General features: G+C 44.4%; 1 protein-coding gene and 1 pseudogene across 7 annotated transcripts; one reads left to right on the top strand and one right to left on the bottom strand.

The window, feature by feature from the left end:
• Window positions 1-27: 27 nt before the first annotated feature.
• Nlrp3 (NLR family pyrin domain containing 3) lies at window positions 28-27,924 on the bottom strand. 7 transcript variants are annotated; one of them, XM_013111444.3, is made up of 11 exons: window positions 27,872-27,924; window positions 26,690-26,748; window positions 26,147-26,490; window positions 22,557-22,670; window positions 19,925-21,680; window positions 18,387-18,557; window positions 15,452-15,622; window positions 12,738-12,908; window positions 4,867-5,037; window positions 4,199-4,369; window positions 28-716 (listed from the first exon to the last, which is right to left on the bottom strand). In XM_013111444.3, exons 3-11 carry the CDS (start codon window positions 26,421-26,423, stop codon window positions 617-619), a joined length of 3,102 nt encoding a protein of 1,033 aa, XP_012966898.1. In that variant the 5' UTR covers window positions 26,424-26,490; window positions 26,690-26,748; window positions 27,872-27,924; the 3' UTR covers window positions 28-616. The 7 variants fall into 7 exon arrangements, 6 of the variants coding, with proteins under 6 accessions (XP_012966898.1, XP_021081493.1, XP_040604678.1 ...); XM_021225834.2 differs by lacking the exon at window positions 27,872-27,924 and having other exon boundaries at window positions 26,690-26,829; XM_040748744.1 differs by lacking the exons at window positions 28-716; window positions 27,872-27,924 and adding an exon at window positions 6,546-6,591 and having other exon boundaries at window positions 4,235-4,369; window positions 26,690-26,830.
• On the top strand, window positions 973-1,793 carry LOC101824144 (annotated as a pseudogene).

Here is a 27,924-nt window from a genome sequence, read left to right as displayed (position 1 = left end):
GAATCATTTTGAAAAAACAAAAAGGTATTTTAAATGTGTAAAGCATTTATTTTTAGTAGTTTATTAAGTTATAAATTAACTTAAAAATTCTAGATACATTTTAAATTAAGAAAGCAGTACATAATACAATAAATACAAAAATGGGTTTTATAAATCTCTGAGTTTTCAGGTAGTTAAACAGAAAGCATAACTATAAAAATGAAAACAAGTGGCCACCACAGACATGACACCTAGCACACAGCCAGCTACTTACACGGTGCTTTCAGTTAACAGAAAGACGAAAACAATGAGCAAATGTAAAAGAAACGAGGAGAGAGAGGGGGGAGATTAAAAAACAGCATAGGAGAAGGAAAGGACAGAAAACTTTCTGTATGTTGGTTCCATGAGGTCACCAAGAGGGAACACCTGGCCAGCTGAGGACGTGGTAGGCACCGCATCCTCTGGCCTCTCCATGTTGTCACTGTCTTGGCTCCCCACATGATCCTTTGCTTCAGCCCCTAAATGAGAAGAGTCTTGCTGTGGTCCTGATGGTGGAGGAGGGTTTGATAACCATGAAGAATGATATGCACTAGGGCACAGAGCAGGACTGTGGCACCTGGCAGTCCTGTTTCCATGCCTACCAAGAAGGCTCAAAGACAACAGTCAGCTCAGGCTTTTCTTCCTGAAGCACTTCTAAGGCATGTTTTGCTTCATAATTAAAATACATTTCACCCAACCTGTAAAACAGAAAGAAAGCTTTGGGTTAGACTCTTCAGAAAACTGGGAATTAATTAGGCCTTTAAAATGTCAGCTCAGGCCTGGTGGTGGTAGCGCACACCTTTAATCCTAGCACTTGGGAGGCAGAGGCAGGCGGATCTCTGTGAGTTTGAGACCAATCCTGGTCTACCGAGTAAGTTCCAGGACAGGCTCCAAAACAATACAGAGAAACCCTGTCTCGAAAAACCAAAAAAAAAAAAAAAAAAAAAAAAGTCGGGTGGCACGCGGCAGCAAGATGGCGGTGCAGATTTCCAAGAAGAGGAAGTTTGTGGCTGATGGCATCTTCAAAGCTGAACTGAATGAGTTTCTCACTCGGGAACTGGCTGAAGACGGCTACTCTGGAGTTGAAGTCCGAGTTACACCAACCAGAACAGAAATCATTATTTTAGCCACCAGAACACGGAATGTTCTTGGTGAGAAGGGTCGTCGGATCAGAGAGTTGACTGCTGTAGTTCAGAAGAGGTTCAGCTTCCCTGAGGGCAGTGTAGAGCTTTATGCAGAAAAGGTGGCCACAAGAGGTCTGTGTGCCATCGCTCAGGCAGAGTCTCTGCGTTACAAACTCCTAGGAGGACTTGCTGTGCGAAGGGCCTGCTACGGTGTGCTTTGGTTTATTATGGAGAGTGGGGCCATGAGGTTGTGGTGTCCGGGAAGCTCCGAGGACAGAGAGCCAAGTCCATGAAGTTTGTGGATGGGGTGATGATCCACAGTGGAGACCCTGTTAACTACTATGTTGATACTGCCGTGTGTCACATACTCCTCAGACAGGGTGTGCTGGGCATCAAAGTGAAAATCATGCTGCCCTGGGACCCAAGAGGTAAGATCGGACCCAAGAAGCCTCTGCCTGATCATGTGAGCATTGTGGAACCTAAAGATGAAATCTTGCCCACCACCCCCATCTCAGAGCAAAAGGGTGGGAATCCAGAACCACCTGCCATGCCCCAGCCAGTGCCTACAGCATAACAGGATCGTGGCAGCTACATCTGGAGGCTGGATGTTGTCCTGTACAGACACTTAATAAAATCTTGCACAAAGACATAGGGCCTGCCTGGATCCTGACTGTGTTATGCTTATCCTGTTGGTTTAAGCTGGAGGGCTTGAGCAGAGCTAACACAGTTCAAGGTTAGAACGGTTTGGTTTTGCTGTTCTTGATGAGACCCAGGTCCTTGCACATAAGTGAAATAATGTCCCCAGCCTGGAGGGCTATGTGTGATAATTTCCCCCCTGGCATGTAAGAAGTCCTTGGTGGACCAGCAAGATGCTTTCTATGACTCTGACACTGCGTGTAGATGCCATTGAACCTAAAGCTCAGAAATTTGAAATGTAAGGCTGTCATTACAGCCCACATTTCTTAGTCTTATACTTTACCCATGTTTTGGAAAATACAGTAAATTCGGAAATTACTGATAACTTAATTGCTATAATTAATGTCTTTTTAAAGCATTTGCTATTTATGTATGTTTTGAAAGAATTAAAGTTAGCTTGGAAACTTAAAAAAAAAAACAAAAAAATGTCAGCTCATCTGGTGTGGTGGTGTAGACCTATAATGTGAGTCCTTGGGAAGCTAAAGTAGGAGTACCACACTTCAAGGTTAGCCTGGGGTACTTAGTGAATTGTGTGTGTGTGTGTGTGTGTGTATGTGTGTATGTGTGTGTGTCACACCACATTGTCAAAGCTGACCTCAAATTTCTAGACTCAAGCCGTCCTCTTTCTTAGCCCCTGACAAATTGGAGATACAGAGTTTTGTACAGAGCCTGGTATATTTTGATCTCCATTTAAAAAATATTTTATTTATTTATTTTTACTTTATGTGCACATTTGTCTGTGTAAGTGTGTCGGATCCCCTGGAACTGGAGTTACAGACAGTTGTGAGCTGCCATATGGGTGCTGGGAATTGAACCTGGATCTTCTGGAAGAGCAGCTGGTGCTCTTAACTGCTGAGTCATCTCTCCAGCCCTTGATTGTCGTTTTTAAGTAGACAGGATGGTGCATAAATCCCAGGTACAGTGAATCCCCATATGTCCTCTCCCAGGTTCAACTGTTAAAGCAGCTCATGGCCAACCACGCTTCATCTGTTGACCTCCCACACCTACTTGAATGGATGCCTTGACTCCATAGTTATAGTTATTTCACTGTGTAATATCTAACGACCAATACCTTTTACAAGATAACTGCAATGACCTCTCACGCCTTACTATCAGTGCCCAGTGTATTTTTAAATTTCCTCAATTATCTTGGGTGTATTTTAGGTATGTTTATTTAATCGAGATCTACAAATCTACACATTGCAATTTCTTAGTATGCCTCTCAAACAGTCTGCACATTTTTAGTCAGCATTTCTAATTTCTCAAATTAGAAATCCTCCTACCCCCACTTCCTGAGTGCTAGGATTATTGCTGTGAACCACCACAGCCAACTCAAGCACCAAATTCACCCTCTGAATTAAAGTTTCCTTGAAAGTTAACTAAGGAAATGAACCACTGGTCCTCCATCTTTTCCAGCAATGTCTGGTTGAGCTGTGCACTGTGTGTTTGTATCTTCAAAATGTGTTGTAGTCCTATCCTGACTTGTGCTACGGTCTTCAGGTGGTGACTGGAGGTGAGTGAAAGTCTAAGAGTAGAGTCCTGTGAAGGGAATAGAACCCTCATACCATGGAGCATGCTTTCTCCCTATCTCATCTTGGGTGTGAGCATACGGTGAAACAGCTGTCTGCAGGTGAAAAGGCCCCTTTTCCAGCAAGTAAATAAGCTAATTCCATTGTAGACATTCTGGCTTCTAGAGCTGTGATTAAATAACTCCTGTTGTTTATGTCACCTAATCGATGGTGTTTTGTTTAAGTTAACTAATATAAGCTGGCTACAGCCAAGAATTTCCTAGGCTATTTTGAACCTGAGCCCCCAGCTCAGTCATAACAATCCCTCTGGACTGACTCAGTTCCCCCAGTTTTGTTCTTCCCAGTGGCTTCTGGTCCCATTCAGACTGAGTTACAAATTCATGGAGGTAGCTAGGTCCCCTTGTCATATAGCGTGGCTATCTATGAATACATCTTTCCTTGGTTCTTGTTCATTCTGCCCTAGGCACTCCAGATTTCAAACCACTTGGGATTCCATTGGGTATGAAAGAGCTTCCCATCCTTAAAGAGGAGCAAGTCTGAACGAAAAAAAACCAGCCACATTGAAAGGAGTTATGTGCAAAGGATTGTGTGGTTTTTTTCAGAGTGGAAAGTCTTTCCACACCCAGTTAAATCTTGACTAGTCTGAATATCTGGATGCTGTTGAATATCATTTTTCCCATATTTGTATTGCTATATTGTAAAAAAATGTGCAACAACTGGCCCAGATCCATCTAACCCTACATGCAAATTAATGAAGAGAAGTTCTGAGTTTGGTCCAGCGGTCACCTTCCCCTCAGCACACTAACCCCTCATGTGAAGCTCTGTACTCACTGGAGGCTCTGCAGGAGGCAGCCCTGCTGTTTCAAAACCTCACAGAGCATCACCACACTCAGGTCGCCCAGGTCGTTGTTGCCCAGATTCAGCTTCCGAAGGCTCCGGTTTCGGGTCAGCATTGTGGAGAGATTCCAAGAGCAGTGTGAGGTGAGGCTGCAGTTGTCCAGTCTTCAAGGAGGGAATAAGGAGGGTGATGTAAAGAAAATATCCTCCACCACCCTCCCTCTAGATCTCCAAGATCTTAGCCTATATTGTTTCACATGCATAAAAAGCCCGGGAACAAGAGACTTGACACAGCTTTAGACAGTACTGTTGTTCTACCCTCCTCTTTAGATGGAAAAGAAGTTTCTTTTCCCAATGCACTGGGTTGTACAGATCAAAATAGTAACAGAAATATGTTAACTGACTTTTTAAAACACTGTTTCCCCCGGATTTCCACAAAATACCAATGCCACGCCATATGAATTTGTTTGTGGTTTTTGAGGCCTAGGGTTGGCAGAAACTCAACTTTTAAGCTTCCCACTCTCTAGAAACCTTCCAGTTCTCACTATGACCTGACACCAGGCAGACTCCTCACTCCTCAGACTCAGACTTGCCTCACAGTTGCTCTGCAGTCTACCTTCATACCACACATTCCCATCACCTCAGTCCGCCCGTGGACTCACTCCAGCATCTGTAGCTTGCAGTCAGGGTGCAGAAGTCCCTCGCAGAGGAGCTTGAGCCCCGTGTCTCCAAGGGCATTGTTTCGTAGGTAGAGGTGTGTGAGGGTCTGGCTGGCTTTGAGCACAGATTTTAGAGCTGAACAACAAATGGATGTAAGGCCGGAATTCACCAACCTACAGGAAGAACAGAGGAAAGAGTCCTCAGTGCCCACTCTCTGAGACATCGCACATCGCTTGGAGCTGCATCCTCCAACTTAAAGGTCAGACATCAGCATCTGGAACACAATCTGAAGTGCGAATCCAGGCATCTGGGTCCCACGGGGGAGATGAACAACGGTCTAGGCATATGCTCTGCTTAGATGAGCACAGAGAAAGACAGAAAAGCAAATGGCCGGAGTGTGCACAGTTCTCACACAGAAGGGGCTGGAGGGGTGGCTCAGAGGTTAAGAGCACTGGCCGGCTGCTCTTCCAGAGGTCCCGAATTCAATTCCTAGCAACCACATGGACTCACAGTTCTCACACAGATTCCCTCAGGCAGCAGACACTCCTCCATACCATCTCATCTAAAAGAACACCCCACACTTCCCTAACTGTAATCCTCTGACACCGCAGAGAGCCATCTTGATTCAGATACCACCCTGGCAAGATAGCAATGTAGCCACAAGTACCACACCTGTCACGGATTGGAATCGAAGGTCATGAGGTTGTGTCTCCCGGATGAGCAGACTGTGGTAGGGAGCAGACTCAGGCTCAGTCTGGAGTCCACTGACTCTCTGTAACCTACAGTGATGTGGCAAGAGAGGGGGCTGGGACTGTGTGGGCCAGGCGAGGTGGGGTAACGTCACCTTCCTCCCCAACATCTATTGTGTGTCATACCTTCTGCCCGTTCCCTCTCAGAGCACAAAGCCACTGATTTCTACTAACACCAATGGAAAGAGAATTTTTAATTTTTATTACATTTTATAAGCGAGACAGAGAGAGAGACAGAGTACACACATCTGTGGAGCTCAGGGGACAACTCTGTGGAGTTGGCTCTTTCTACTCTGTGAGTCCCAGGAATTAACTCAGGTTGTCAGACTTGATGGTGGGAACCTTTACTTCTGGGTCAAGTTGAGCACCGTCTACAGCCAAGTGTTGTGCTTTAAATGTGTGTTCCCTCACAGGCCCAGCTGGTGGTGCTGTTTAGACATATTGCAGAACCTTCAGGAGGTGTGACCTGGCTGAGGAAATAGGTCACTAGAGGGCAGGCTTTATAACTCTAGCCCATTCAGGCCCATGCTCTTTGCACCACATCCACCCAGAGATGAACAATTCCCCACTATCATGGAGTCACCTGAATCCATGCATAGCATGTGTGAGGCCCTGAGTTTCATTCCTAGTACCACAGAAAAGAGGGCAATGTCATAGCCAGGTGATTCAAATGTTGGTAACCATTGGGGCTGAGGGATGAGTATGTATAATGCATAATAAAATGTTTAGAAAAATCAAACAACCACATATCGTCAGCCCACCCACTAGTAACATCTCAGTCCAGCAGATCCCCATGATAGTTTATATATTGACTGTCAGGTTTATATATTGGCTGTCAATTTGACAAGATCTAGGATCACCTTCAAGACAAATCTTTGGACATATCTGTGAGGAATTTTCTAGATTACGTTAGCTAAGGTGAGAAACCCTACCTTAAATAAATGTGGGTGGCACCATTCCAAGGGCTGGGGTCCCAGACTGAATTAAAAGGAAAAAGCCAAGTGAGTACCAGCATTCATCTCTCTTTGCTTCCTGTTTGTAGACACAATGTGATTACCTGCTACACAGCCCCGCCTCTTTGCCTCCCCCTGCCACCCCCTTGAGCTGTACCTTCTCGTTGTGAACCACAATAAACCCTCCCTTCCCTAAGTGTGGTTTGTCAGACGTTATGTCCGCTGCAGCAAGAAAAGTCACTAATCAACAGATAGCCTTGTTCTGTGGCCTGAGCACAAATTGCTCCATGCCGAATCCAGTTAATCCCAGGCAGTTTTCCTACTTATCAGCAGTCTGCCTTGTTTCACAAAAAGGTTTTGTGACGAAAACCAAAGAAGTTCTTATATTATTGAGATTTTATTATGTGGGATGATGGCATCAACTATGATTGTTTTATTTCATTATTACTAATTCCAGATGGAAGTGCTATTCTTACTCCCTTTGTTGTTGTTGTTGCTTTGTTTCCTTTTGAGATGAAATCTCTCGGAAGCCAGAATAGTCTCTAATTTGTTGTATGGTGGAGGGTGACTTTGAACTTCTGGCCCTCCTGCCTCCACCTCTGGAGTGCTGGGATTACAAGCATGTACCACCAGCCCTATTTAAGAGGTGTTGATGATCAAACCCAGGGCTTTGTGTGCCATGCGAACACTACCAACTAAGCTACAACCATCGCCTCCATATCTCTACATTTAAGTAATTAAAGTAGAGATCAAGATGATTGGTTGAGGACTGGTGAGATGAATCAGTAGAAAAAGACTCTTTGCTGCCAAACCTGATGTTCTGAACTGGATCCCCACGGCCCACATGATGAAAGAAAGAGGACTAAGTCCTACAAGTTGTCATCTGACCTCTACATGCATACGGCAACATATACACAGAGAGAGAGAGAGAGAGAGAGAGAGAGAGAGAGAGAGAGAGAGAAGAGAGAGAATAAATAAATAATTGTAATAAAATTATTAACCAGAATAATTACTTGAAAAATAATGAAAGCTTCCTATTTATCAATGGGAAGGATAGAATCAGCTGAACTTCCATGAAGAAGAGATTATGAATGATAAAGAAAAGGAGAAGAACAGTCCAGGCCCATGGAACAGAAAACTAATTCAATAATCTCAGAACGAGGGGAAGGTGGGATGATAACTGCACCCCACCCACTAAAGAGAAAGAAAGGAAAGGACAAGACGATGAAGGAACTGAAAGTAGTGGAAATTTGTAACTGCCCTCTGTGAACTTGCTGGGAAATCTCTGGAAAGTACCCTGCTCAGCAAGACCCAAGGAATGGGTCTAACAGTGGTTGAAGGGAGGGGTGTCGTAATAGCTAAGCCAAGTTTTATGTGCCCATGTGTGACACTTCTGTAACACAGGGGATCTGGGACTAGACTATATTGTGCAACCAGAGACACTATGCTAAAGTTCAAGAGAAGAAAATAATAATATATAAAAATGCTTAAAATTTTTATCTTGTTCAATTCCACATCAGGGATCTATTGTGAAATACACACACACACACAACACACACAGAGAGAGAGAGAGAGAGGGAGAGAGAGAGAGAGACAGAGAGAGAGAGAGTTATATATACAAGCATGTATTTTACAGAGTGACTTGTAACAGTAAAAATGGAGAAACTTGACCAAAAGTTCTTGACTTAATGAGTGGCTAGATAAATGATGGTGAGAGGTACTATGAGGATATTATGCTCCAAACTAATTTTCATGAAGCCATATGGAGATTTATGCAGATGAATGAAAAACAAGTCAAAGAAAATATTCATACTGTGTTTCTAGTTTGAATAGCTAACTATACTGTTGGATTGAATTCTGTCCTCCCAAAACATATTGTTGAAGTTCCAATTCTTTAAAATGTGCCCATTGCCCTGCGGTGGTGATGCACACCTTTAATCCCAGCACTTGGGAGACAGAGCCAGGTGGATCTCTGTGAGTACAAGGCCAGCTTGGTCTACAGAGCAAATCCAGGACAGCCAAGACTACACAAAGAAACCATGTGTGGCAGTTTGAATATAATTGTCCCCATATGCTCATAGGGAATAGTACTATTAGGAGGCGTGGCTTTGTTTGAGTAGGTATGGCCTTATTGGAGGAAGTGTGTCACTGTGGAGGATGGGCTTTGGGGTCTCATATATTCTCATAATATTTCTTATACCCAGTGTCTCAGACCACTTCCTGTTTCCTGTGGATTAAGATGTAGGACTCTCAGCTCCTTCTCCAGCACCATGTCTGCCTGCAACCACTCACACCGTGATGATAATGGACTAAACCTCTGAAAATGTAAGCCACCCTGTGGGGGTTTAAAAGAAAATTGCCCCTGAAGGGAATAGCACTACTGGGAGGTGTGGTCTTTTTTGAGGAGGTGTGGCCCTGTTGGAGGAGGTGTGGCCTTGTTGGAGGAAGCATGTCACTGTGGAGGCAGGCTTTGAGGTCTCATATATACTCAAGCCACGCTCAGTGAGAAAGACCCCTTCTTGTTGCCTGTGAGTCAAGACGGTACTAGAGTCTTTCTCTAGCACACTGTCTTGCTCCGTGCCATGACAATAATGGACTAAACATCTGAACTGTAAGAGAGCCACCACAATTAAATGTGTTCCTTTCTAGAGTTGTTGTGGTCATGGTGATTTTTCACAGCAATAGAAGCCCTAACTAAGACACCCTGTCTCAAAAATATAAATGTGACCATAATCAGACATCAAAAGTCACCGAAGTAGTTGGCTAAGATGAGGTCATTAGGTGGGCCCAAATCTAGTATGACTGACATCTTCATCAAAACCAGAGCTTCTGCCTGGAGAGAGGGTTCAGCAGTCAAGAGAGCCTGCTGCTTTTCCATAGGACCCAAGTTTGGTTTCCAATGCCCACGTCATGCAGATCACAACCACCCATAATGCCAGTTCGAGGGGATCCCATGCTTTCTTCTCACCTTCTCGGCACTGTACTCAGAAGCAATAGCCTCCCCCTGATACACACTCACACACGTGATTAAAAATAAAGTCTTAGAACCAGAACTTGGGACTCAGTGTTATACACAGAGACACAGGGAGAAACCTGTGTAAAGATAAAGGCCACAATCAAGTGATACATCTACAAGCCACGGTGCCAAGGACTTCCAATCAGAGAAACAAAAGAATACACTCTTGCTCATGGCCCTCAGAGGAACCAACTCAGCTAATGCCTTAATCCCTACATCTAGAATTGAGAGACAACACATTTATGTTGTTTAAGCCCTTATATATTTGGGTACTATGTTATAACAACCTTAGCAAAGTTGTTATATTTCTATCTAAATGCAGAATATTTAGATAGAAAGATGGATAGTTAGATAAATATATTGATGAAGCAGTTGCATGGATCAATATGTATATTGATAAAGCAGTTAATGATATATAGATATATGGGTGGATGGGTGTTTGTGTATAACACAAGGTCTGGAATTTTGCTTGCCAGTTTTGCAAGTGACCTTCTCCAGAGACAGAGACATCTTTCACTTTAGCTCCACACGCCTGGATTATGCTAAACTAAATACGTTAATATTAAGGCAAAACTTGTAAGTGACATCTGGGTGTGAGGTCCATTTGGGAAGACCTCTGCCTATGGGTAGTTATTGGCACTTAAGGGTACATAAGATATCTTAGAGAGTGTAGAAACAAATAGCATAAAGTTAGTGATGAAAGCTGCAGATGACAGGAAGAGAAGCCAATGCCAAATGTGCAGAAGAGGGGAACCCATCAGCTCAACAAGAAAGGCGGCAAACACAGGAAACAGAGCGCAAGGGGGAAGTGATGAATGAACTAAAGCTCCAGGAATGAGATAAGCTAAGGACTGGGAAGTGGACAGGATAGGGGCAGGATCCTGAGGGCAACACATACTACATACTGTCCTTTGGTCTATTGATTACCCCTCTCCTGTGTGTGGAGACAAGATCACTCCTACCATCAGCATCCACAACAGCTCTCCAGTATACTTAGAAAACTTAGAGGCCAGGTCATAGCAGTTGATCAAAAAGAACATCAGAAGCTGTGTTGCTCTGGAAGCACCTGTAGCATTATAGGAAGGCAATTTGGTAATGTCTAGGACTGGGCTAATAGGATAAGACCAAGGAAGAATCAGAGTTTACAATTAATTTTCCTTGTTAATTATGGATAATTGATTATCCCTCGGGAGAAAAAAAACTATCTTGTTAGTGTCAGGTATTTGGGTTTTTTGTTTTTGTTTTGTTTTGTTTTTAAGACGTGGTTTCATGTAGCCCAGGCTAGTTGCAAATGCACTATGTAACTGTGGATGACCTCGAACTTCTGATCAATCTGCCTTTCCCTCCCAAGTGCTAGGATTACAGTAATGCACACAAAATTCAGTTTATTCTGTACTAGGGATGGAACCTCACTATGTAGACCAGGCTGACTTCAAACTCACAAAATATCTATCTGCCTCTGCCTCCCAAGTGCTGGGATTAAAGGCCTGCATTACCATGCTCAGCTTGTTTTATTGTCCTAAATATTTATCTAGCTGCTATTTCTATCAATAATATAAATAAAGACATATTCAGTTTGTTTGTTTTATATATATAGATATTGACAGAATAGATATTAGTCTTTCCTAGATGATTTAGAAGACACGGGGTAAGGTTAGGAGCAAATGCTGAAGCCCTGCAAAGAGTGCAATTGCCAAACATAACGTGACTGAGGGCATCCTACTTACAAAGGTGTGGGCTGGGAAATCACACAAGAGTGTCTACTTCCTAGCCAGCATCCACAGGCAAAGATCAGAAGTTCCTGAGCCTCGTTTTGACCTCTTCAAAATACAGGCATTGATAACTATTTAACTCTGTTTTTCTGAGGTCAAATGAGCTGATTCACACAAGGGTCACGAAAGAGCAGTGAGTAGCCACTAGCTGGTAGTCTATATTTTTATTTACTGCAGAATTCCAATCTCGAAAACCTGATGTGGGGTCAGCAAAAATGACTCTGCTGCCAAGCTGGACAACCTGAGTTCCATCCCTGGGATCCATGTAAAAACGGAAGAGAACTGACTCCATAAAGTTTTCTTTTGACGGCCACACATGTGCTGTGGTGCAAGCTAAATAAGTAAATGAATAGATACATAAATAAATGTAGTGAGTTTTTTTTTTAAGTTTAAAGGTTATCAAACACAAGGAAATAACACAACAGAGTGCCCTGCCACTGAAGGTAAAAGTCTCACTGTGTCTTCAGGTCTGGATGCCAAGAGAAGCATCCATAATCCAGCTGTTTCCTAGGAGAGCTTAGCTAGACTGGTGCTGATGCTGAGCTACGTCACAGCTGGGGATTTAGAGACATGTGTCACATGAGGATGGTGCTATCTTTGGGAACCAGAGACTGGGGCTGCTTCTCTGAGCCCTGTGGAGAAGGGCAGTCACTAGTGCTTAGAACCTAGGAAGCTGTGGCTGGGGGATGCGGACGCAGTGCAGAGGTTGTACTTGACAGAAGTAATTAGCATCATGGAAAGTGCTCACACATCTGACGGGTTACTGTTCTCCTGCATGTCTTACAAGCAAGCTTTTTGTGCTCAACGGAGGAAATAGGGTTGTGTGACCCCTAAGAATCTCCGACTACACTGCCAAAATCCAGTAGGACTTATCTGATCAGTAATAATACAACTGTCCCCTAGTGTCTTTGGGTAACTGGCTCCAAGACACCCCACAAGTGCCAAAATCGGCAGATGTTCGTGATCCTGGTGTAAAACGGCAGAGTATTTACATATCGCCTCTGTACATCCTCCCCTGGACTGCAAATTATCTCTAGATTGCTTAAGATGCCTCTCATGGCACACATGTTACACCACAAGTAGTTACAATGCTGAATTATTCAGAGAATAATGACAAAGAGGAAGGTTCATATATGTTAGATACAGATATAATTTTCCTAATATTTTTAACCCACAGCAGGTTAAAGTTGCGGCTACTTGGATCTGTAGAGCAGAATCCCAACTGTGTGCTACATGAATCCGATGCTTCCGACACTGATGTTGCAGTTGCCACCTGCATCTCTAGCTGATGAACCTCTTCTAGAGTGGCCCCATCCATGGTTTCCAAATAAGCCATCTCTGAAAAGCACGGGATTTTCCACAGAGGTACATAGACTTACTTACCCCAGCTTCTGCAAGTTACATTGTGGGTGCTTGATTTTTTCACACAACACTTGAACTCCTGAATCTCCCAAGGCATTTTCTCCGATGTAGAGTCTGGTCAGAGAATGGTGGGAGCTCAGAACCAGTGCAAGATCCTGACAGCACGCAGATGTGAGGCAGCAGCTGACCAACCTTCCGTGCAGAGGGAACAGGGTCAGTGCCATCTCTCTCTGTACTCTGCCCCATGTGCTAGGGGACTGTACCTGCTGCTCCCCTCTGCTAAAATCTGCCCCTCAGCTCCACACAGCTCTCATCCCCATTTGGTGAAATAGCGTGTAACAGGTCCATCTTTCCTGCTCCCTTCACTTGTTTCTATTGAAATAAAATGTGCAAATGGAGATCAGGGAGATGGCTCAGTGGGTAAAGACACTTGCTACCAAGCCTGACAGCCCAAGTTTAATCTCAGAACCCACAGAGTAGGAGACAGATGACTCCAAAAAGTTGTACAAGTTCCATGACATGCACACACACACACGCGCGCACACACACACACACACACACACACACACACACGTGCGCGCGCGATGTAAAAATGTGCTTTCAATGTACATATGATAAAAATTTATCATGTTAACCACTTGGGGAGCAGAATTTTCTTGAGGTCTGGTAGAAGTGGCCTGCAGTCCCAGCTACTCAGGAGGCTGGGGCAAGAGGGTCACAAGCTGAAGGGCACCCGGGCAACTTAGCAAGACCCTGCCTCAAGATGAAAAGGGAAAGGGGCTGGGGCAGAATGCTTGCTTGCCTGGTGTGTAAGAGGACCTAGACTCAGTTCCCAGAACCAAAAAGAGAATAAAGCAACACAATTCAGTGCCCTTAAGAGCAGCCATCACCACTATCCATTTCTGTTCACCTTTATTTTACAAAACTGAAACTCTCTACCCATTAAAAAACAAAACAAACAAAACTCCCCACTTGTTCCTTACCAGTCCCTGGAAGCTACCACTATGCCCTCTGTTATGAATGTAAATAATTGTGGTACTCATATAAATGTAATCACAGTGTTTGCCCTTTTGTGACAGGTGTATCTTACTTAGTAAAATACCTTTGAGGCTTGTCTAGTTCTTAGCAAGTGCCAGAATTCGTTCAAATCTCTCTCTCTCTCTCTCTCTCTCTCTCTCTCTCTCTCTCTCTCTCTCTCTCTCTCTCTCTCTGTGTGTGTGTGTGTGTGTGTGTGTGTGTGTGTGTGTGTGTATACTTTCTGTCCTTTGTCCATCAATGAACACAAAGACGTTTCTAAGTCTTGGCTGCTGTTGCTGACACGCTGTGGACTTGATGTGTGCAAACGTGGTTGCACAGCCAGCAGACACACCCAAAATCCCATGGATCAGATACAGTCTGATACTCAGTTATGTGCGAATCATCACTCTGCTTGCCACGTTTTACATTCTTGCTCCCTTGCTATACATTCATGCTTGCTACTGTTTTACATTCCCATTAGAGCAGTGGGTCTCAACCTTCCTCATGCTGCCACACTTTAATACAGATAATCATGTTGTAGTGACACCAGCCATAAAATTATTTTCATTGTTAATTTATAACTGTGATTCTGCTACTGTTATGAATCATAATGTAAATATCTGTGTTTTCTGATGGTCTTAGATGACCCCTATGAAAGGGTCATTCAACCCCCAAAGGGGTCATGACCCATAGATTGAGAAGCACTACACTAGAGCATCAAAGAGTTCTAGTGCTCCAAGTCCTTACTTACACTAGTCTAGTTTCTTATTTGTTTGTGGTCTATAATAACTGTGGTGATGAAACTGAGTGTAGTGGCACACACCTTTAATCCCAATACTTGGGAGGCAGCAGCAGGCAGATCTCTGTGAGTTCAAGGCCAACCGGGTCTACAAAGTGAGTTTCAGGACAGTGAGAACTACATAGTGAGACCCTGTCTTAAAGAAAAAAAAAAGATCAAGTGGGTTTTGGTGTTGTTTCTTTGCCTGTTTTGGGTTTTTTGTTGTTGTTGTTGTTCTTTGTTTTGTTTTGTTTTTTGAGATGCAGTCTCATGTAGCCCAGGCTGGCCTCAAATATGTAGCCAAGAATGACGTTGAGTTCTTGATCCTTCTGCCACCACATCTGGTTTAATGGTTTAATTAGGTGCTGGGGTCAAACCTCATGCATGCTAGGCAAACCTCATGCATGCTAGGCAAACCTCATGCATGCTAAGCAAGCTCATGCATGCCAGGCAAACGTCACGCATGCTAGGCAAGCATGGCTGCAGCTGAGCCGTATCCTCAGCCCACTAGTGCTTTCTTGTCTCTTTAGAATTCAAGTCACCCAGAAGCATTCGTGTGCCTCCATCGTTTTAGCACCAATTTTGTTTTTCCTATTTAGTGAGAGGACTGGGGGCTTTCTAAAACTCTCAAAACCCTTCTACCATGATGCCTTGCAGTGCTTTTATTTTCTCAGGTACCTTAAAGACAGACCCGATTTATTTGATTATTTATAGACACATACACGCCACTGTTATATTCTCACATGTAAATTTCCCCCACAGCAATCACTTGCTGAATAAATGACTAGAAATCTGCCAGGAGACACAGGAAGTTCTCCTGGCCACTGAGAATACTCTAGTCCTCACATGAGTGAATAGCTAGTCGTGTCTCCCTGAAGCAGAGTTCCTGGAAGGGACCTCAGTGGCAGAGAGAGCTTCCTAAAGGGTGTGCCAGACTCACCAAAGTTTCTGCAGGTTGCAGAGCAGGTGCTTCAGTCCCACACACAGAAGTCTGACTCCAAAGTCCCCCAGGGCATTGTCACTCAGATCCAGCTCCACCAGCTTCTGGCTGCTGCTCAGGACGGAGGAGATGTCGAAACAGCACTGATGGGAAAGTCCACAGCGCCCCAACCTTCACACCAAGAACAGAACCAGATGTCAGAGTGTGGCCCCTATCAGAATATGAACCCTACAAATGCCACAGACCCACATGCTCAAGCCATGGGGAGGTGGTGAGACCTCTGGGAAGTGGAGTCTCGAGGAAGACCTGTGGGAGGAGTCTGGACACTGAGGGGAGTGACCTTACAGGACTATTGAGACACTGGGCTCTCTCTGTGTACATCTGTGTTTCTGTCTCTCTCTCCCTGTCTGTCTCTGTTTCTCTCCATCTCTATCTCTTCCTCCTCCTCCCCTTAGTCACCATGGTGTTCATAGATTCCTATGATATTCTGTCTCATCGCAGACTCAAACAACAGACTCAGCTGACCACAACCTAAAACCCTGAGGAAACAATCTTTCCTCCTTGACTGTCTAGGGTGTTTATCAAATGGAGGGAGAGCTGACGAATGGCCTCCTTCACAGCTGTTGTCTTCCAGTCTGGGCTTGGTCTCCGCACCAGGCAGGAGCAGATGGGTCCTGGGCTAACCAGAGTTCCTGAGCAATGCAAAGAGTTAAGAGGTGAGCGCTGCTTGCTCACCTGGTCATAGCCCAAGGCGTGGTGTAGGCACCCTTGCCTTGAGTGCCCGGCGCAGTGTTCATCCACTTTCAGGTGCACAAAGGGCCCATCCTGGTTTGTAATGAAAACGGTGGAGCCCCTGTCCTCAGAAACCCCTAACAGCTGAAACAACCTCGCTAGGCATGCATCCCTGGGATTCTCGTCTACACCACAAAAAGTCTTTGCATGCATAGTGTCCCCTGCCAATTTTGCTTGACAATTTAGTCCCAGTGCTCTCTCTCTACACTGGAGAGAAATTTAGAAAGTGGAGCTGACAGGTGTTCTCACAGTTAGGGCCGGGACACCAAAGTCACAGCCAGGAAGACACAGAAAGGAGGGGTGGGAAGAGTAGCCTGAGTCTCTCTAGGCTGGGCTGGTCGTTAGCATTTTCCAAATCTGTGTGACATTGACTCAGTTTCCTTCCTGGTAAGCAGATCTCCATGAGCCACAAACAAGAGATGTGGGGAATGTTAGCAAAGCTGAAGCAGAGCCCAGGACCAGTGCCTGGGTAAGCATCGGGTCTGTCAGTGGCCCACACAGCCCCGACCACTCATTACAATTTGTGATTCACTTTGTGCACTATTGTCTAGCAATGGTTTGTCCCCAGGAGGCCATGTGTCAGAAGCTTGATCTTCAGTATGGTGATGCGAGATGTGCTGAAACCTTTAAGAGGTGAGACTAAGAGCCAGGCGGTGGTGGCACATGCCTTTAATCTCAGCACTCGGGAGGCAGAGGCAGGTGGATCTCTGTGAGTTCAAGGCCAGCTTAGTCTACAGAACAAGTTCCAGGTCAGCCTCTAAAACAATACAGAGAAACCCTGTCTCAAAAAAAAAAAAAAAAGAGGTGAGACTAAGTACAAAATAATGATGTCACCACCAGCACCACCTCAAAAGGAGTTTTCTTAGCAAGTCAGTTAGTTCCCCGTATTAGGGCCAGTGAAGGACTAAGTGGGTAAATGTTCTTGCCACCCAAACCTGGTGACATGAGTTCTATCCCCGGAACCAGTTTCCAAAGTTGCCCTCTGACTTCTGCATACATGTTGTGACATATGCAGGCCCACATTTACATATACACACTCGCACACATACACACACACACATTCACACAGACATAGATAACATATACAAAACACACATTTTTTAAAGAAAAGAAAAAATTAGAAATTTTCTTTTTTAATTGTATTGTTTTTTCTGTGAGTTCGAGGCCAGGCTGGACCGACAGCCTCCCAAACAGAGAAACCCCGTCTCGTAAAACCAAAAAAAAAAATTGTATTGTTTTTAATTTGAATTTTTCTTATTCCATATATTTAGAGTCACTTAAATAAAGTAGAGCATAGAATGGGGCATATGGGATACACATCCCTACAACACTTTGGTGTGTTCTGGTCCTGCCAGCCATTAGCATCTGTGATGAAACTTTCCAGCTCCCACCCAGAATCCTGGTCCATGAAGGAATGAAAGACACAGCCTTTGTTGTGCCACCAGGAAATAGTTCTTCTTCATATTCCCCATCTAAAGCTTTCCCTGCTCACCTGCAGTCATCCAGCCCATTTATAACAGAAGCAACTGTGTTCCTCCAAAGCTTCAGGTACCAAAGTTCCACCCCAGCAGCCCACAGAGTGTGACTATATTTGGAAATAGGCAACTTCAAATATGTAGTTAAACTGAATCCATTTACACCAGTATCAGATACAAGAAAAGGTTGTAAGAGGTGTATGGACACCCAGCTGGAGGAGGATGCAAAGACTCAAGGAAGAAATGGCCACCTACAAGTCAAATAGAGACCCAGATCCAACCAGTGGAAGCATGATTTTGGACTTTAGTATCCAGACCTGAGATAAAAATGTTAAAACCTTTGGGGCTTGGCCCTTGGTCCTTTTTTTACAGTAGCCTGGAGAGCAACTGACAAGACCCATCAAAGATCTTTGTCAGCCAGGTGGTGGCGCACGCCTTTAATCCCAGCACTCGGGAGGCAAAGGCAGATGGATCTCTGTGAGTTCTAGGCCAGCCTGATCTACAAAGTGAGTTCTAGGACAGACTCTAAAGCTATGCAGAGAAACCCTGAATCAAAAACAAGCAAACAACAACAAAAACTTTTCTCTAGTGTCTCCTATTTCTTCCCTCCCTTACTCCCTCCCTCTCTCCATCCCCCCCACACCACATACACACACATGGAGACTCACCATAGTCTCTGAATGTTACAGCCTGGATGCTGGAGTGCCTCACACAGCACCCTCATACCAGGATCCCCCAGAGTATTGTCACTGAGGTCCAGTTCAGTGAGGTTCTGGTTGGTGCTTAGACTGGAGAAGAGGCCTCGGCAGAAGCTAGATGTGAGATAGCATTTCTCCAATCTAGAATGGCATAGAAGGACAGAAAAGAACATGGGTTTCTAATGTTAACAAACTGGAATTCAGAGCAGGGCTATCCATAAGCACCTATTCATAGAAGTCTCCTAGACGTCAAGCCACCAGTCCTAAATGTTCATTCAGAGAGAAGCAGGCTGGTGAGTCTTGGGTGGAGAGGTTCCTTTTGAGATACAACGAAGTAAACTTTAGGCTTACTACAAACACCCTCAGGTACCTCCTTCCCACATTAGACAGCTGGTGTGCCCCTGGCCTGAATGTGCAGCTGACTGGTCCAGGCTGTCCAATTGCATCTTTGAAAATCCTGAGGCCATGCTTCAACCACAGAAATAAAGTCAGAATCTTAAAAGCAGCACTCATCTACATCAGTAGCTTTCATTTTTATAGTCATTTCCAGGGATTGACATTAGAATACCCCTTACCAGAGTTCCTTTGTATATATGCAGGACTGGCTTTGTGACTCTGAACCTCTGATGAAGATACCCACATAGTCAGTCCTCTTGGAAGGTTCTATGATAAACCAAGAAGGCCTCTGCCCAGCAAGGAAAATGACTGTTACCTAAGTAAGGAATCCCCACTTCTCATCAGGGGCTTTAGCCAGAGTTTCTGCCTTCCTCATGAGTGTGTAGTCCTAGTCTGGCCTCTTAACCTCTCTCTACTACCTTTAGGGCCCTAAGGAGCAAATCTGTCTTCTTATATCTCCTCCCTCTTTCCCTCTCCCACTGGCAATATCCAAATGTTCACCTGCCCTTCAAAAATTCAGATTGGTACCCTAGTCTCAGAATGATGGGATCAGGAGGTGAGGTCTTTGGAAGATGGTTGGTCATATGGGTGAAACCTCATAGATAATAACAGTACCTTGTAAAAGAGACAAACAAGGAGTTGTTTCCCTCCATCCACCAGGTTAAAAAAAAGTGTGTGGGGTGCTCAATCTTCAACCTTCCCATCCTCCACAACTATAATACATAAACCTTTCATCTTCAAAAGGAACCTAGTTTCAAACATCCATTGCAGCAGCATGGATTGAAGTAAGACAGTGAACTAGATAAAGCTATAGGCTACAAACGATGGGAGTTTACAAACATTTCCATGCACTGCCACAGTCCACCTGATACTTGAGCTGAACTGATATTCTCCCCAAGTGCTTATTTCTTAGTTTATTGGGTTTTGTTCTCAACCCCATTTACCTACCTAGTTCAAGTCACTCTCTACCAACGAAAAGGTGGCAATCACATTATCACGAAGATTGACAGTTACATTTGGAACATGGGAGAGGAGAGGAAGTAAGGACCAAGGAAAGTAGCCAGAAAGCACAAGGTGCGGCCTACTATCTGCTTGAAGTCAAATGCCCTTACCTGGAAGAACAGGCAGCATGGGGCTCTTGGAAAACGCACTGGACCTGGTCCACATGTGGAGTTCCCCCCTTGTCTTCGTCTTCTTCCTTGGGTGAGTTGTGGAGAAACCCCAGGGAAAGTGTTTTCACCCGATGACAGTTCCTGATACAAAAGGAAGAAACCACATGGTCCATTCTGGTAGAGAGGTTGATCTCAATTTTGGGAAAGTGGTCCATGGCTCTCTGCACGAAGTCTTCCTCCTGCATCTCATACAAGCAGTAGAAGAGTTCCAGCTGGCTGGGCTGTCTCTGCAGCTTCTTGGCCTTGGCTTTCACTTCAATCCATTTCAGCAGTTCCAGTCTAACTTGCTGAGAGATCTTGCAACTTAATTTCTTCTCCAAATAGGAGGTTCTCTCCTGGTTTACAAGGCCAAAGAGGAAACGGACAACAAAAATCAGATAGCCTTTTTCAAACTTGCCATAATTTTCTAGGAGGACCTTCACATCTCGGTTCAAGAGATCTGAACAACCTGCTGGTCTCTTCCTCATAGCCATGCCCTCTTCCTCCTCTTCCAGCAAATAGTACATAGCAGCAAAGAACTCCTGGAAGGTCATGTGGCTGAAGCTGTAGAATCTCTCACAGTCCACTTCCTTTTGGAACACATTCGTCCTCAGGAATGCAGAGACGTCTGTCTTCTGCAGGCCATGTTTCCTCAGATCACACTCCTCAAATAGGATTTTCTGGTTCCAAATTCCATCTGCAGCCAGTGAGCAGAGCCCCTGTAGGTGGGAAGAGAAGAGGTGCTCCTCCATGTCCCCTCGGGATTGCAGTAAGCTAGAAAGGAAAAAGACATAGACAGCAGTAGTGGTCTTGGAGGTCTGGGCCAGGCTCTTTCCAGTCTCCATCTGCTGCTTCAGCCCTGTGCACACAATCCAGCAGACCAAGGGGATGAAGCACATGGTAAAGAGGATCTCATTCTCTTGGATCAACCTGAAGGCTTCCCTGGCCTGCAGCTCATCTGAGAAATACTTAAAGAAATACTCCTTCCTTTTGGCCTCAGAGAAACCTAGGATCTCTACATGGCGAGGGTGGTCCAGCAGATGCTGTAGCTTCTCCAAGGCTACCGGCCTCGTTGTAATGAGCAGAGAGGCCTTGGGCAGCAGCTTCTTTCGGATAAGGCTGCTCAGCAAAATGTCTCCCCTCACGGCCTTCTGCCAGTCTGTGCAGACCTCTCCAATGTGCTCATCAAAGGCCCCTTGTAGCTCATCAAAACCATCCATGAGGAAGAGGATCCTGGAGGGCTTGTGCAGGATCTTGTACACTGGTGGGTTTGAGTCAGGCCAGCAACTGACAATCAGGTCTCCCAGACTCCTTGGTGTTCTGAGGCTCACCTCTCGACAGTGGATAAAGAATACATAATCAAATTTGTCTTTGAAGAGCTTCCCAGATGCCCAGTCCAACATGATCTTCTTGGCTAGTATTGTTTTCCCAATGCCTGCTGCTCCCTGAAGCACCACTGTATGCACAGGCTCTGTGTGCTCATCCTCAGGATCAAACAGCATCCCCAGCTTAATGGAACTCATGGAGCTATCCCACATTTTGGTCCTGCCAATGCTCAGTAGTTCATATTCCCTCTCCTGCTTGCTCGGATGCTCCTTGACCAGTTGTAGCTGAGTGTAGCGTTTGTTAAGGTCCACACTCTCACCCAGGCGTGCATTCCTATCTTTGATACAGTAGAACCTGGTGCTCACGTGTTTTCTGTATACCTTACAGTAATCTGCAGCAGAGACAGGAAGGTAGAATTCAGGAAATGTCAACACATATCTATTCCCCAACAGTAAGCTATTAGTGGACCTATGCTCTTACAGGAGAAACACTGAAAATTGTGAGGAGCCAATAACAACAACAACAAAATGCACAGAATGCTGACTGTCAACTAGAGAGAATGTGCTCACCAAGCATTCATATGTATAGAGCAATCTGTACTCACTGGTGCAGTAGAGGCATGACTGTTATGGCAGTAACCAATGATTTTATGATTGCATTTGAGGCCTACTCCCAAGGTAGGAATTCATGTCAGGCACTGAAAATCCAACTAAAAGCCTATGTGACTGGGGAACCATAGGGCCTAGTGTCAGTGCATTCTCCAGGTACCTCATTATATCTATTACTGTTTCCCAAAAGTGTGGAAGCAACATAAAATGCAAATTAATATTAAAACATTTCCATGTGCCTAAAAGGAAAACAAGTGTCTTATTCTCTAGATGAAGTAAGGATTGGGTTAGAGAAATAGGAGGTACAATTTTTCTCCACTGCTCAAGTGTATCAGGTCCCCAAAATTCTGCTATCAAGTACTTCCCACTCAAGGTAGAGCAGAAAGCCAGCACCATAGGCACAGCCTCCAGCCAGAAAATCTGTTATTACAGCCTTCAACCTTTAGTCTAAAGCCCATATCTACCTGTAGTAAACCTGTTCTCTGGGACTTTAAGAAGCAATGTAAGTGTTCATCTACTTCTTCAGCTGAAGGTGGATTTCCTGAAGCAGGCTTTGTTCCCTGAAAAAGAAACCTGTAGAGTGGCCAAGCTTCCCTGCTTTCCAGTTCCTCCTTTTCCAAGTCTCAGAACAAAGTTGGAAGCAGAATTTCCACACATACCTTTCTTTTTTTTACAAATTGAGATTCGGGAAAGATAGCCCAGTAAACCCATCCACTCATCTTCAACGCTGTCTTCCTGGCACACGACAGTGAGATTAGAAGCATAGGTCTCATCTAAACCAAAAAAAAGCACAAAGTACATCAAAGAGTCCTAATGCAGAGGACAGAATTGAGCCTAGTCTATGGGTGAGTCAAAGGTCCCTACCCCATATTCCTTCTGAATTAAACAGGCCTTAGCCAGGCATGACAGCACATACCTCTAAGCTCAGCACTTTGGAGTTGGAGGCAGGAAGATAAGAACTCAGGAGTTATCCTCAGCTACTACGTTCAAGGTCAGCCTTGGCTGCATGAGATCATGTCTCAAAGAGGAAAAACAAGGAAAAAGAAAAAAAAATAGAGGGAGGCAAGGAAACATGGATCAGGTGACAGACCATAGTTATGTCATCATAAGTCCAGTAAGCATGATCCTGCTTGCCTCACTTTGAAAGGATAGCTGTCAATCATCAGCTAAACACTGTCCTCCCAAGCTCAGAATGTCTTTTCCAGTCCTCTGTGTCAGAGTACATATGAAAACAAAGTTTCCTTTGCCACCATCTGTCTCTGATTGTCCCTAGCAATCTGACTTGGAGGCCATGTGCATGATGATCCTCAATGTTCTCCTGACAGGCTCACCCTTCCCTGACTTCAGTTGCATGGGTGTAGCCTACTTGGGTTATATCCTGGGCTGCCATGTCTAGACTTACAGATCTTCAGAAATGAACAGTGTCAGTCAATCTAATAAGTAGTTCAGAACACTGGCCAAGTAAATTCACATAGAAAAAAATTAAATTTTAAAATTCTGAGTAGGAATGTACTTAAAGCAGTTCTTTTTACTCTATGCTGAGGCTTAGACATCATTATCCATAGAGAACTCCAAGGAGAGTCCAACATGTACCTACAGCCAAGAACTACATGTCCAAACAGTCTGGGCTTTCTTCCTAGGGGAAATTTAGGAATGCTGTTACAAAAGCCCCCTCCAGGAAAACAGACATAATAGATTAAGGACACAGACAGGAAAGTACTCCTGATATGTAAAATTATTCTGGAAAATAATACCAGGGATATAGCTGAGTTGAAAGACTGCCTTCTTAGCATGGGAAAAGTCTATCTTATACCACATAAGCCAGGCATGGTGTTAGCACACACCTGGAGCCCTGGAACCCAGGAAGTGGAAGCAGGAGGATCAGGAGTTCAAGGTCATCCTCGGCTACACAGTGAGTTGGAGGCAAGCCTGGATTATGTGACACCCTATCTAAAGAAGGAAGGACAGGAGAGAAGGCAGGGAAGAGAAAAGAAAAGAAAGCACCACTAGCAATGAGATCACAAAACAAAAATCTAAACATTCTTGCAAACCAAGTTGTCAACATGATTCTCACTTAAGATCTCACTTTAACCCAAAAGAAAACTTCAAATACAGGTGGCAATTTTTACACTTAAAACCCAGATATGAGAACTGACATTCCATGGCTATACTTCTACAGTGTTGTCTGGCTTTTTGCTCTGGCTATGGCTGGCTCTGAGTAGGGAGCCTGAGTAATTAGAATGTCTCCCTGAAATTGGCAATAGGGTGGGAGGCTGGGGGGATGGGGGAGTGCAGGAGGAGGGGAGGGAGAGGGAACTGGGATTGACATGTAAAACAAGCTATTTAAAATTAAAATAAAAAATTTTTAAAAAAAGAATATCTCCCTGAATCATGCCATTCATTTGAAAGCACTAATAGTACTAGTAATTACTTTATGGGGTTACTGAAAAAACAAAATACATTAAAACTGCCTAGTATAGGGGGTTTCTGGAGCAGTGGCTCAGTGGTTAAGTGTACTTGCTGCTCTTCCAGAGGACCTGGATTCAGTTTCCAGTACCCACATGGTGGCTCACAATTGTCTATAACTCTAGTTCCAGGGAATCTGATACCTTCTTCTAGCCTCCTCAGGTACCAACACGTACATGGTGCACATATAGACATGCAGGCAAACACGGATACACATAAATATATTTTGGTTGGGTTTTTGTTGTTGTTGTTGAGACCTGATCTCTCTATTGCATAGCCCTGACTGTCCTGGAACTCACTCTGCAGACCAGGCTGGCCTCTAACTAACATAGGTCCACCTGCCTCTGCCTCCCAAGTGCTAGGACTAATGATGTGTGCTACTATCTGGTCCAAATTAAATCTTATTTTTAAAAAAAGGAACTACAGAGAGAGGTGACTCAGTGAATAAAGACACAAACCTGATGACCTGGTTTTGATACCCAGGACCCACATGGTAGAAATAAAGGATCAGTTCCTGCAAGTCGTCCTCTGACCTCTATGTATGTACCATAGAACACATGTATGTGCACACTAAATAAATAACTAAAAATATTTAATGTTTTAATATAAAATCTGAAACCGCCTAGTAAGCACTTCTACTGCTAAGATTAACACTTCACTCTTATTGTATATGTTCTTAGTACAGACACAATTACAGTGGCTTTGCGATATGCAATTTGATTGCAGATTGCAGCATTCTCTGCCACAAAGCTTCATCTTTTTCTCCTGTATCACTATTACCTTCCCTTGCCATGCACTTCCTCGTCTCCACTGACCCAGTGGTGTAGGATGGAACCCAGGGGCCTGGGTGCTCTACCACTGAGATACCCCCACCCCAGCATCTTTATCTGACAGCCCATTGTGATTACTCCCTCTGCCACTCCAACTCAGCATCTCTGCCTGTGACTTTCTGGGTACTCTGAATCCTTTATGCTGTTTCTCTTGTTCAGAGCAAACAAGCATCCACTAGGAGCTGGATGGAAAACCAGAGGTGGGTCTCAGCATTAAACAGACTCAGAGAGCGTGGTACCAGTCACAGCAGGCTCCTGGGAGTAAGTGAATACTGAAACTGGGTTTTACAGAATTAGAAAAAGCACAGTGCTTCCTCCCACTCTCTCATACACAGCCAGGAGAAGAGGAAAAACCATGATAATAAATTAACGTTTTAAATGCGCTAACATCTTTGTGACAAAGGACATAATCTCCCAGCACTTAGAAGACAGAGGAAGAGGATCCTTAATTTGGGGACAGCCTGGAGTACACAGCAAGTTTGAGGCCAGCCTGGGATATGTGAGACTCTCATTCAAAACCAAAGAAAGGAAGAGGCTGAATAAGCACAATTATCCACTGGCAGATAAAGAGACAAGCAAAATGTAGCATCTACGTGGATATTTATCATAAATCTTTTTTAAAGAGGGAAATTCTGACATATGGGAAGTCTTATGTAAAGTGAAATAAGCCAGCTGCAAGAGACAAACATTTCACCTGCATGAGGAATTCATAGTGGTAAAGTTTGCAGGAACAGAAAACAGAATGGTGGTTGCTAGGAGACGGGGTTAGGTAACAGAGTTATCACCTAGTGAGTTAGGAGCTTCGGTTGTGCAAGATGAAAAGCACTCTGGAAGTTGGTTGTACAACAATATGAGTTTCCTTATTACTAAGCCATGCACTTAAAATTACTAAAATTCTACATTTTAGATTATGTGTACTTTACTATAAGAATAACAAACTTCTGTTCACTCACTCCACTCTGGCTGGTCCTTCTTGGCTTTTTCCCAGAGGTCTCTCCTGTTGATAGCTGCAAAGATCCACACAGCCATGGCCCATGCCTTTTCCTCCCCATTGAAGTCAATCATGAGTGTGGCCAAATCCAAATAGTCAGCCTTCTCCATCTGGCCCCTGGGGAGTGGGACGCAGCCCATCTCAGGTGGATAATCTTCCAAATGCATCTTGAATTTCCTGAGGTCCACATCTTCTAGGTCCTCTAGATACTGGGCCAGCTTGCAGCGGACACTTGTCATCTTCTTCAGCAACTCTCTCAAGGGTCTTTGGGCTTAGGTCCACACTGGCATAGCAGGAATGAAAACCCTATGATGTGGGTAAGAAGAATCTTATTAAAAGTCTCCACTTCCAGAAAGCTAGTTGCATTTAATATTGAATCATCACAGGGTACCCCATGGGTTAATACAGGTTTTAAAGTTTCTTAACTCAGAAAACTCAAAGAAAAAAAATCACTCGACTCTATGAATCAACTCCTCTGACCTTGGAAATTAAACCAAATGCTTACCAGAAAGTTCTCTTAACTTGGTCCCGGAGTGTGTCCTGAGCCATGGAAGAAAAGCTCCTCTGTAGTGATCAAAACAAGCCGTCAATACAATCAGCTGCAGTACATGGAGAACAAGCATACATGAGAGCACTGAACTGTGGTCCTGTGCGGTGACAAGGCTAGGACCTGGACTCTCTTCACTATTACTCAATTTCAGCTTCCCCATTTATTCAGTGAGAAAGCAAAACGATTGCTTTCCCATTTCTTTTAACGGAAGGTTCTGGTTTCTTGCTCCTACTCACATCTGAGGGAAAAGGACAAAGGAAGGAGAAAAGATGCTATAGCAACGACAGAGCACCAGACGGGGAAGACGCACAGCACAGAGGGGTGCACGCGCTTTCACTGGCCTCCATTTGCCCCTGAAGGACAGAACCTATCAGGTGGAACTTGGGTGGATATAAAAGAGAAGGGCAAATGCATACATCTCTCCAATGGCTCTTTGAAATCTTCACAGAGATCATGGGCATCACGGTTCACGTTTAGTTAGAACTCACTGGCTGGACACTGCCCTGATTATTCTTTCTCATCTAGTTTCTCAGCTGAAGTGTGTAGGTTCCTTCTGTTGAGTAGTAGAGATGCTAAGTGGCTTTCTCAGACCAAATCCATTAATGATTGGGAATGGAAAGAGCCTGGAAAATGGTAACGGACTCTAAATTGATATTTATATGACAGCAAGTTGACACTGGAGACGCCTCAAGCTCACTGATCCCTGTCGAATCTCCATTCTTGTGTCTCTCCCTGCCTCATGCAGTAGCTTGCAGCCTTCCTTCCATTTATCTCTGTCCCAGCTCTAAACATCCTCCCAGATTTTGACCCCTCAGCCCCCATCCGTACCAGGATTTTTCAGTCCTCTGCTCCCTGCTCCTGAGACCTGCCGCAATAGCTTTGGTCTTTACTTTGGCTGCCCATTCCAGCACATTCCCTCCCAGGCATCCCACCTTCTGCTGCACTGAGTGAATGCTGAGCAAGCCTGTTGAAGTCCTAGGAAACTATAATTGCTTCTTCTGCCCCCTCCCCAGCCCCTATGCCTCCCCAACATGCACAAATCAAGTAACCAAGAAATGGAACATCCCAGAAATACTTTAAAGTTAGACTTAGAGTCTAGAAGAAATTTCTAGTCTTTTGACCAAAACAAATTCTTACCCTGGATCTTTCACCCACACTGCTCCATGAAGCTGTACTCACCCAGACAGCAG

This window comes from Mesocricetus auratus, unplaced genomic scaffold, assembly GCF_017639785.1.
Source record: "Mesocricetus auratus isolate SY011 unplaced genomic scaffold, BCM_Maur_2.0 Super-Scaffold_100007, whole genome shotgun sequence".
Classification (NCBI taxonomy): domain Eukaryota; kingdom Metazoa; phylum Chordata; class Mammalia; order Rodentia; family Cricetidae; genus Mesocricetus; species Mesocricetus auratus.
Note: the sequence above shows the minus strand (reverse complement) of the source record. Positions and strands in the feature narration are given on the sequence as shown.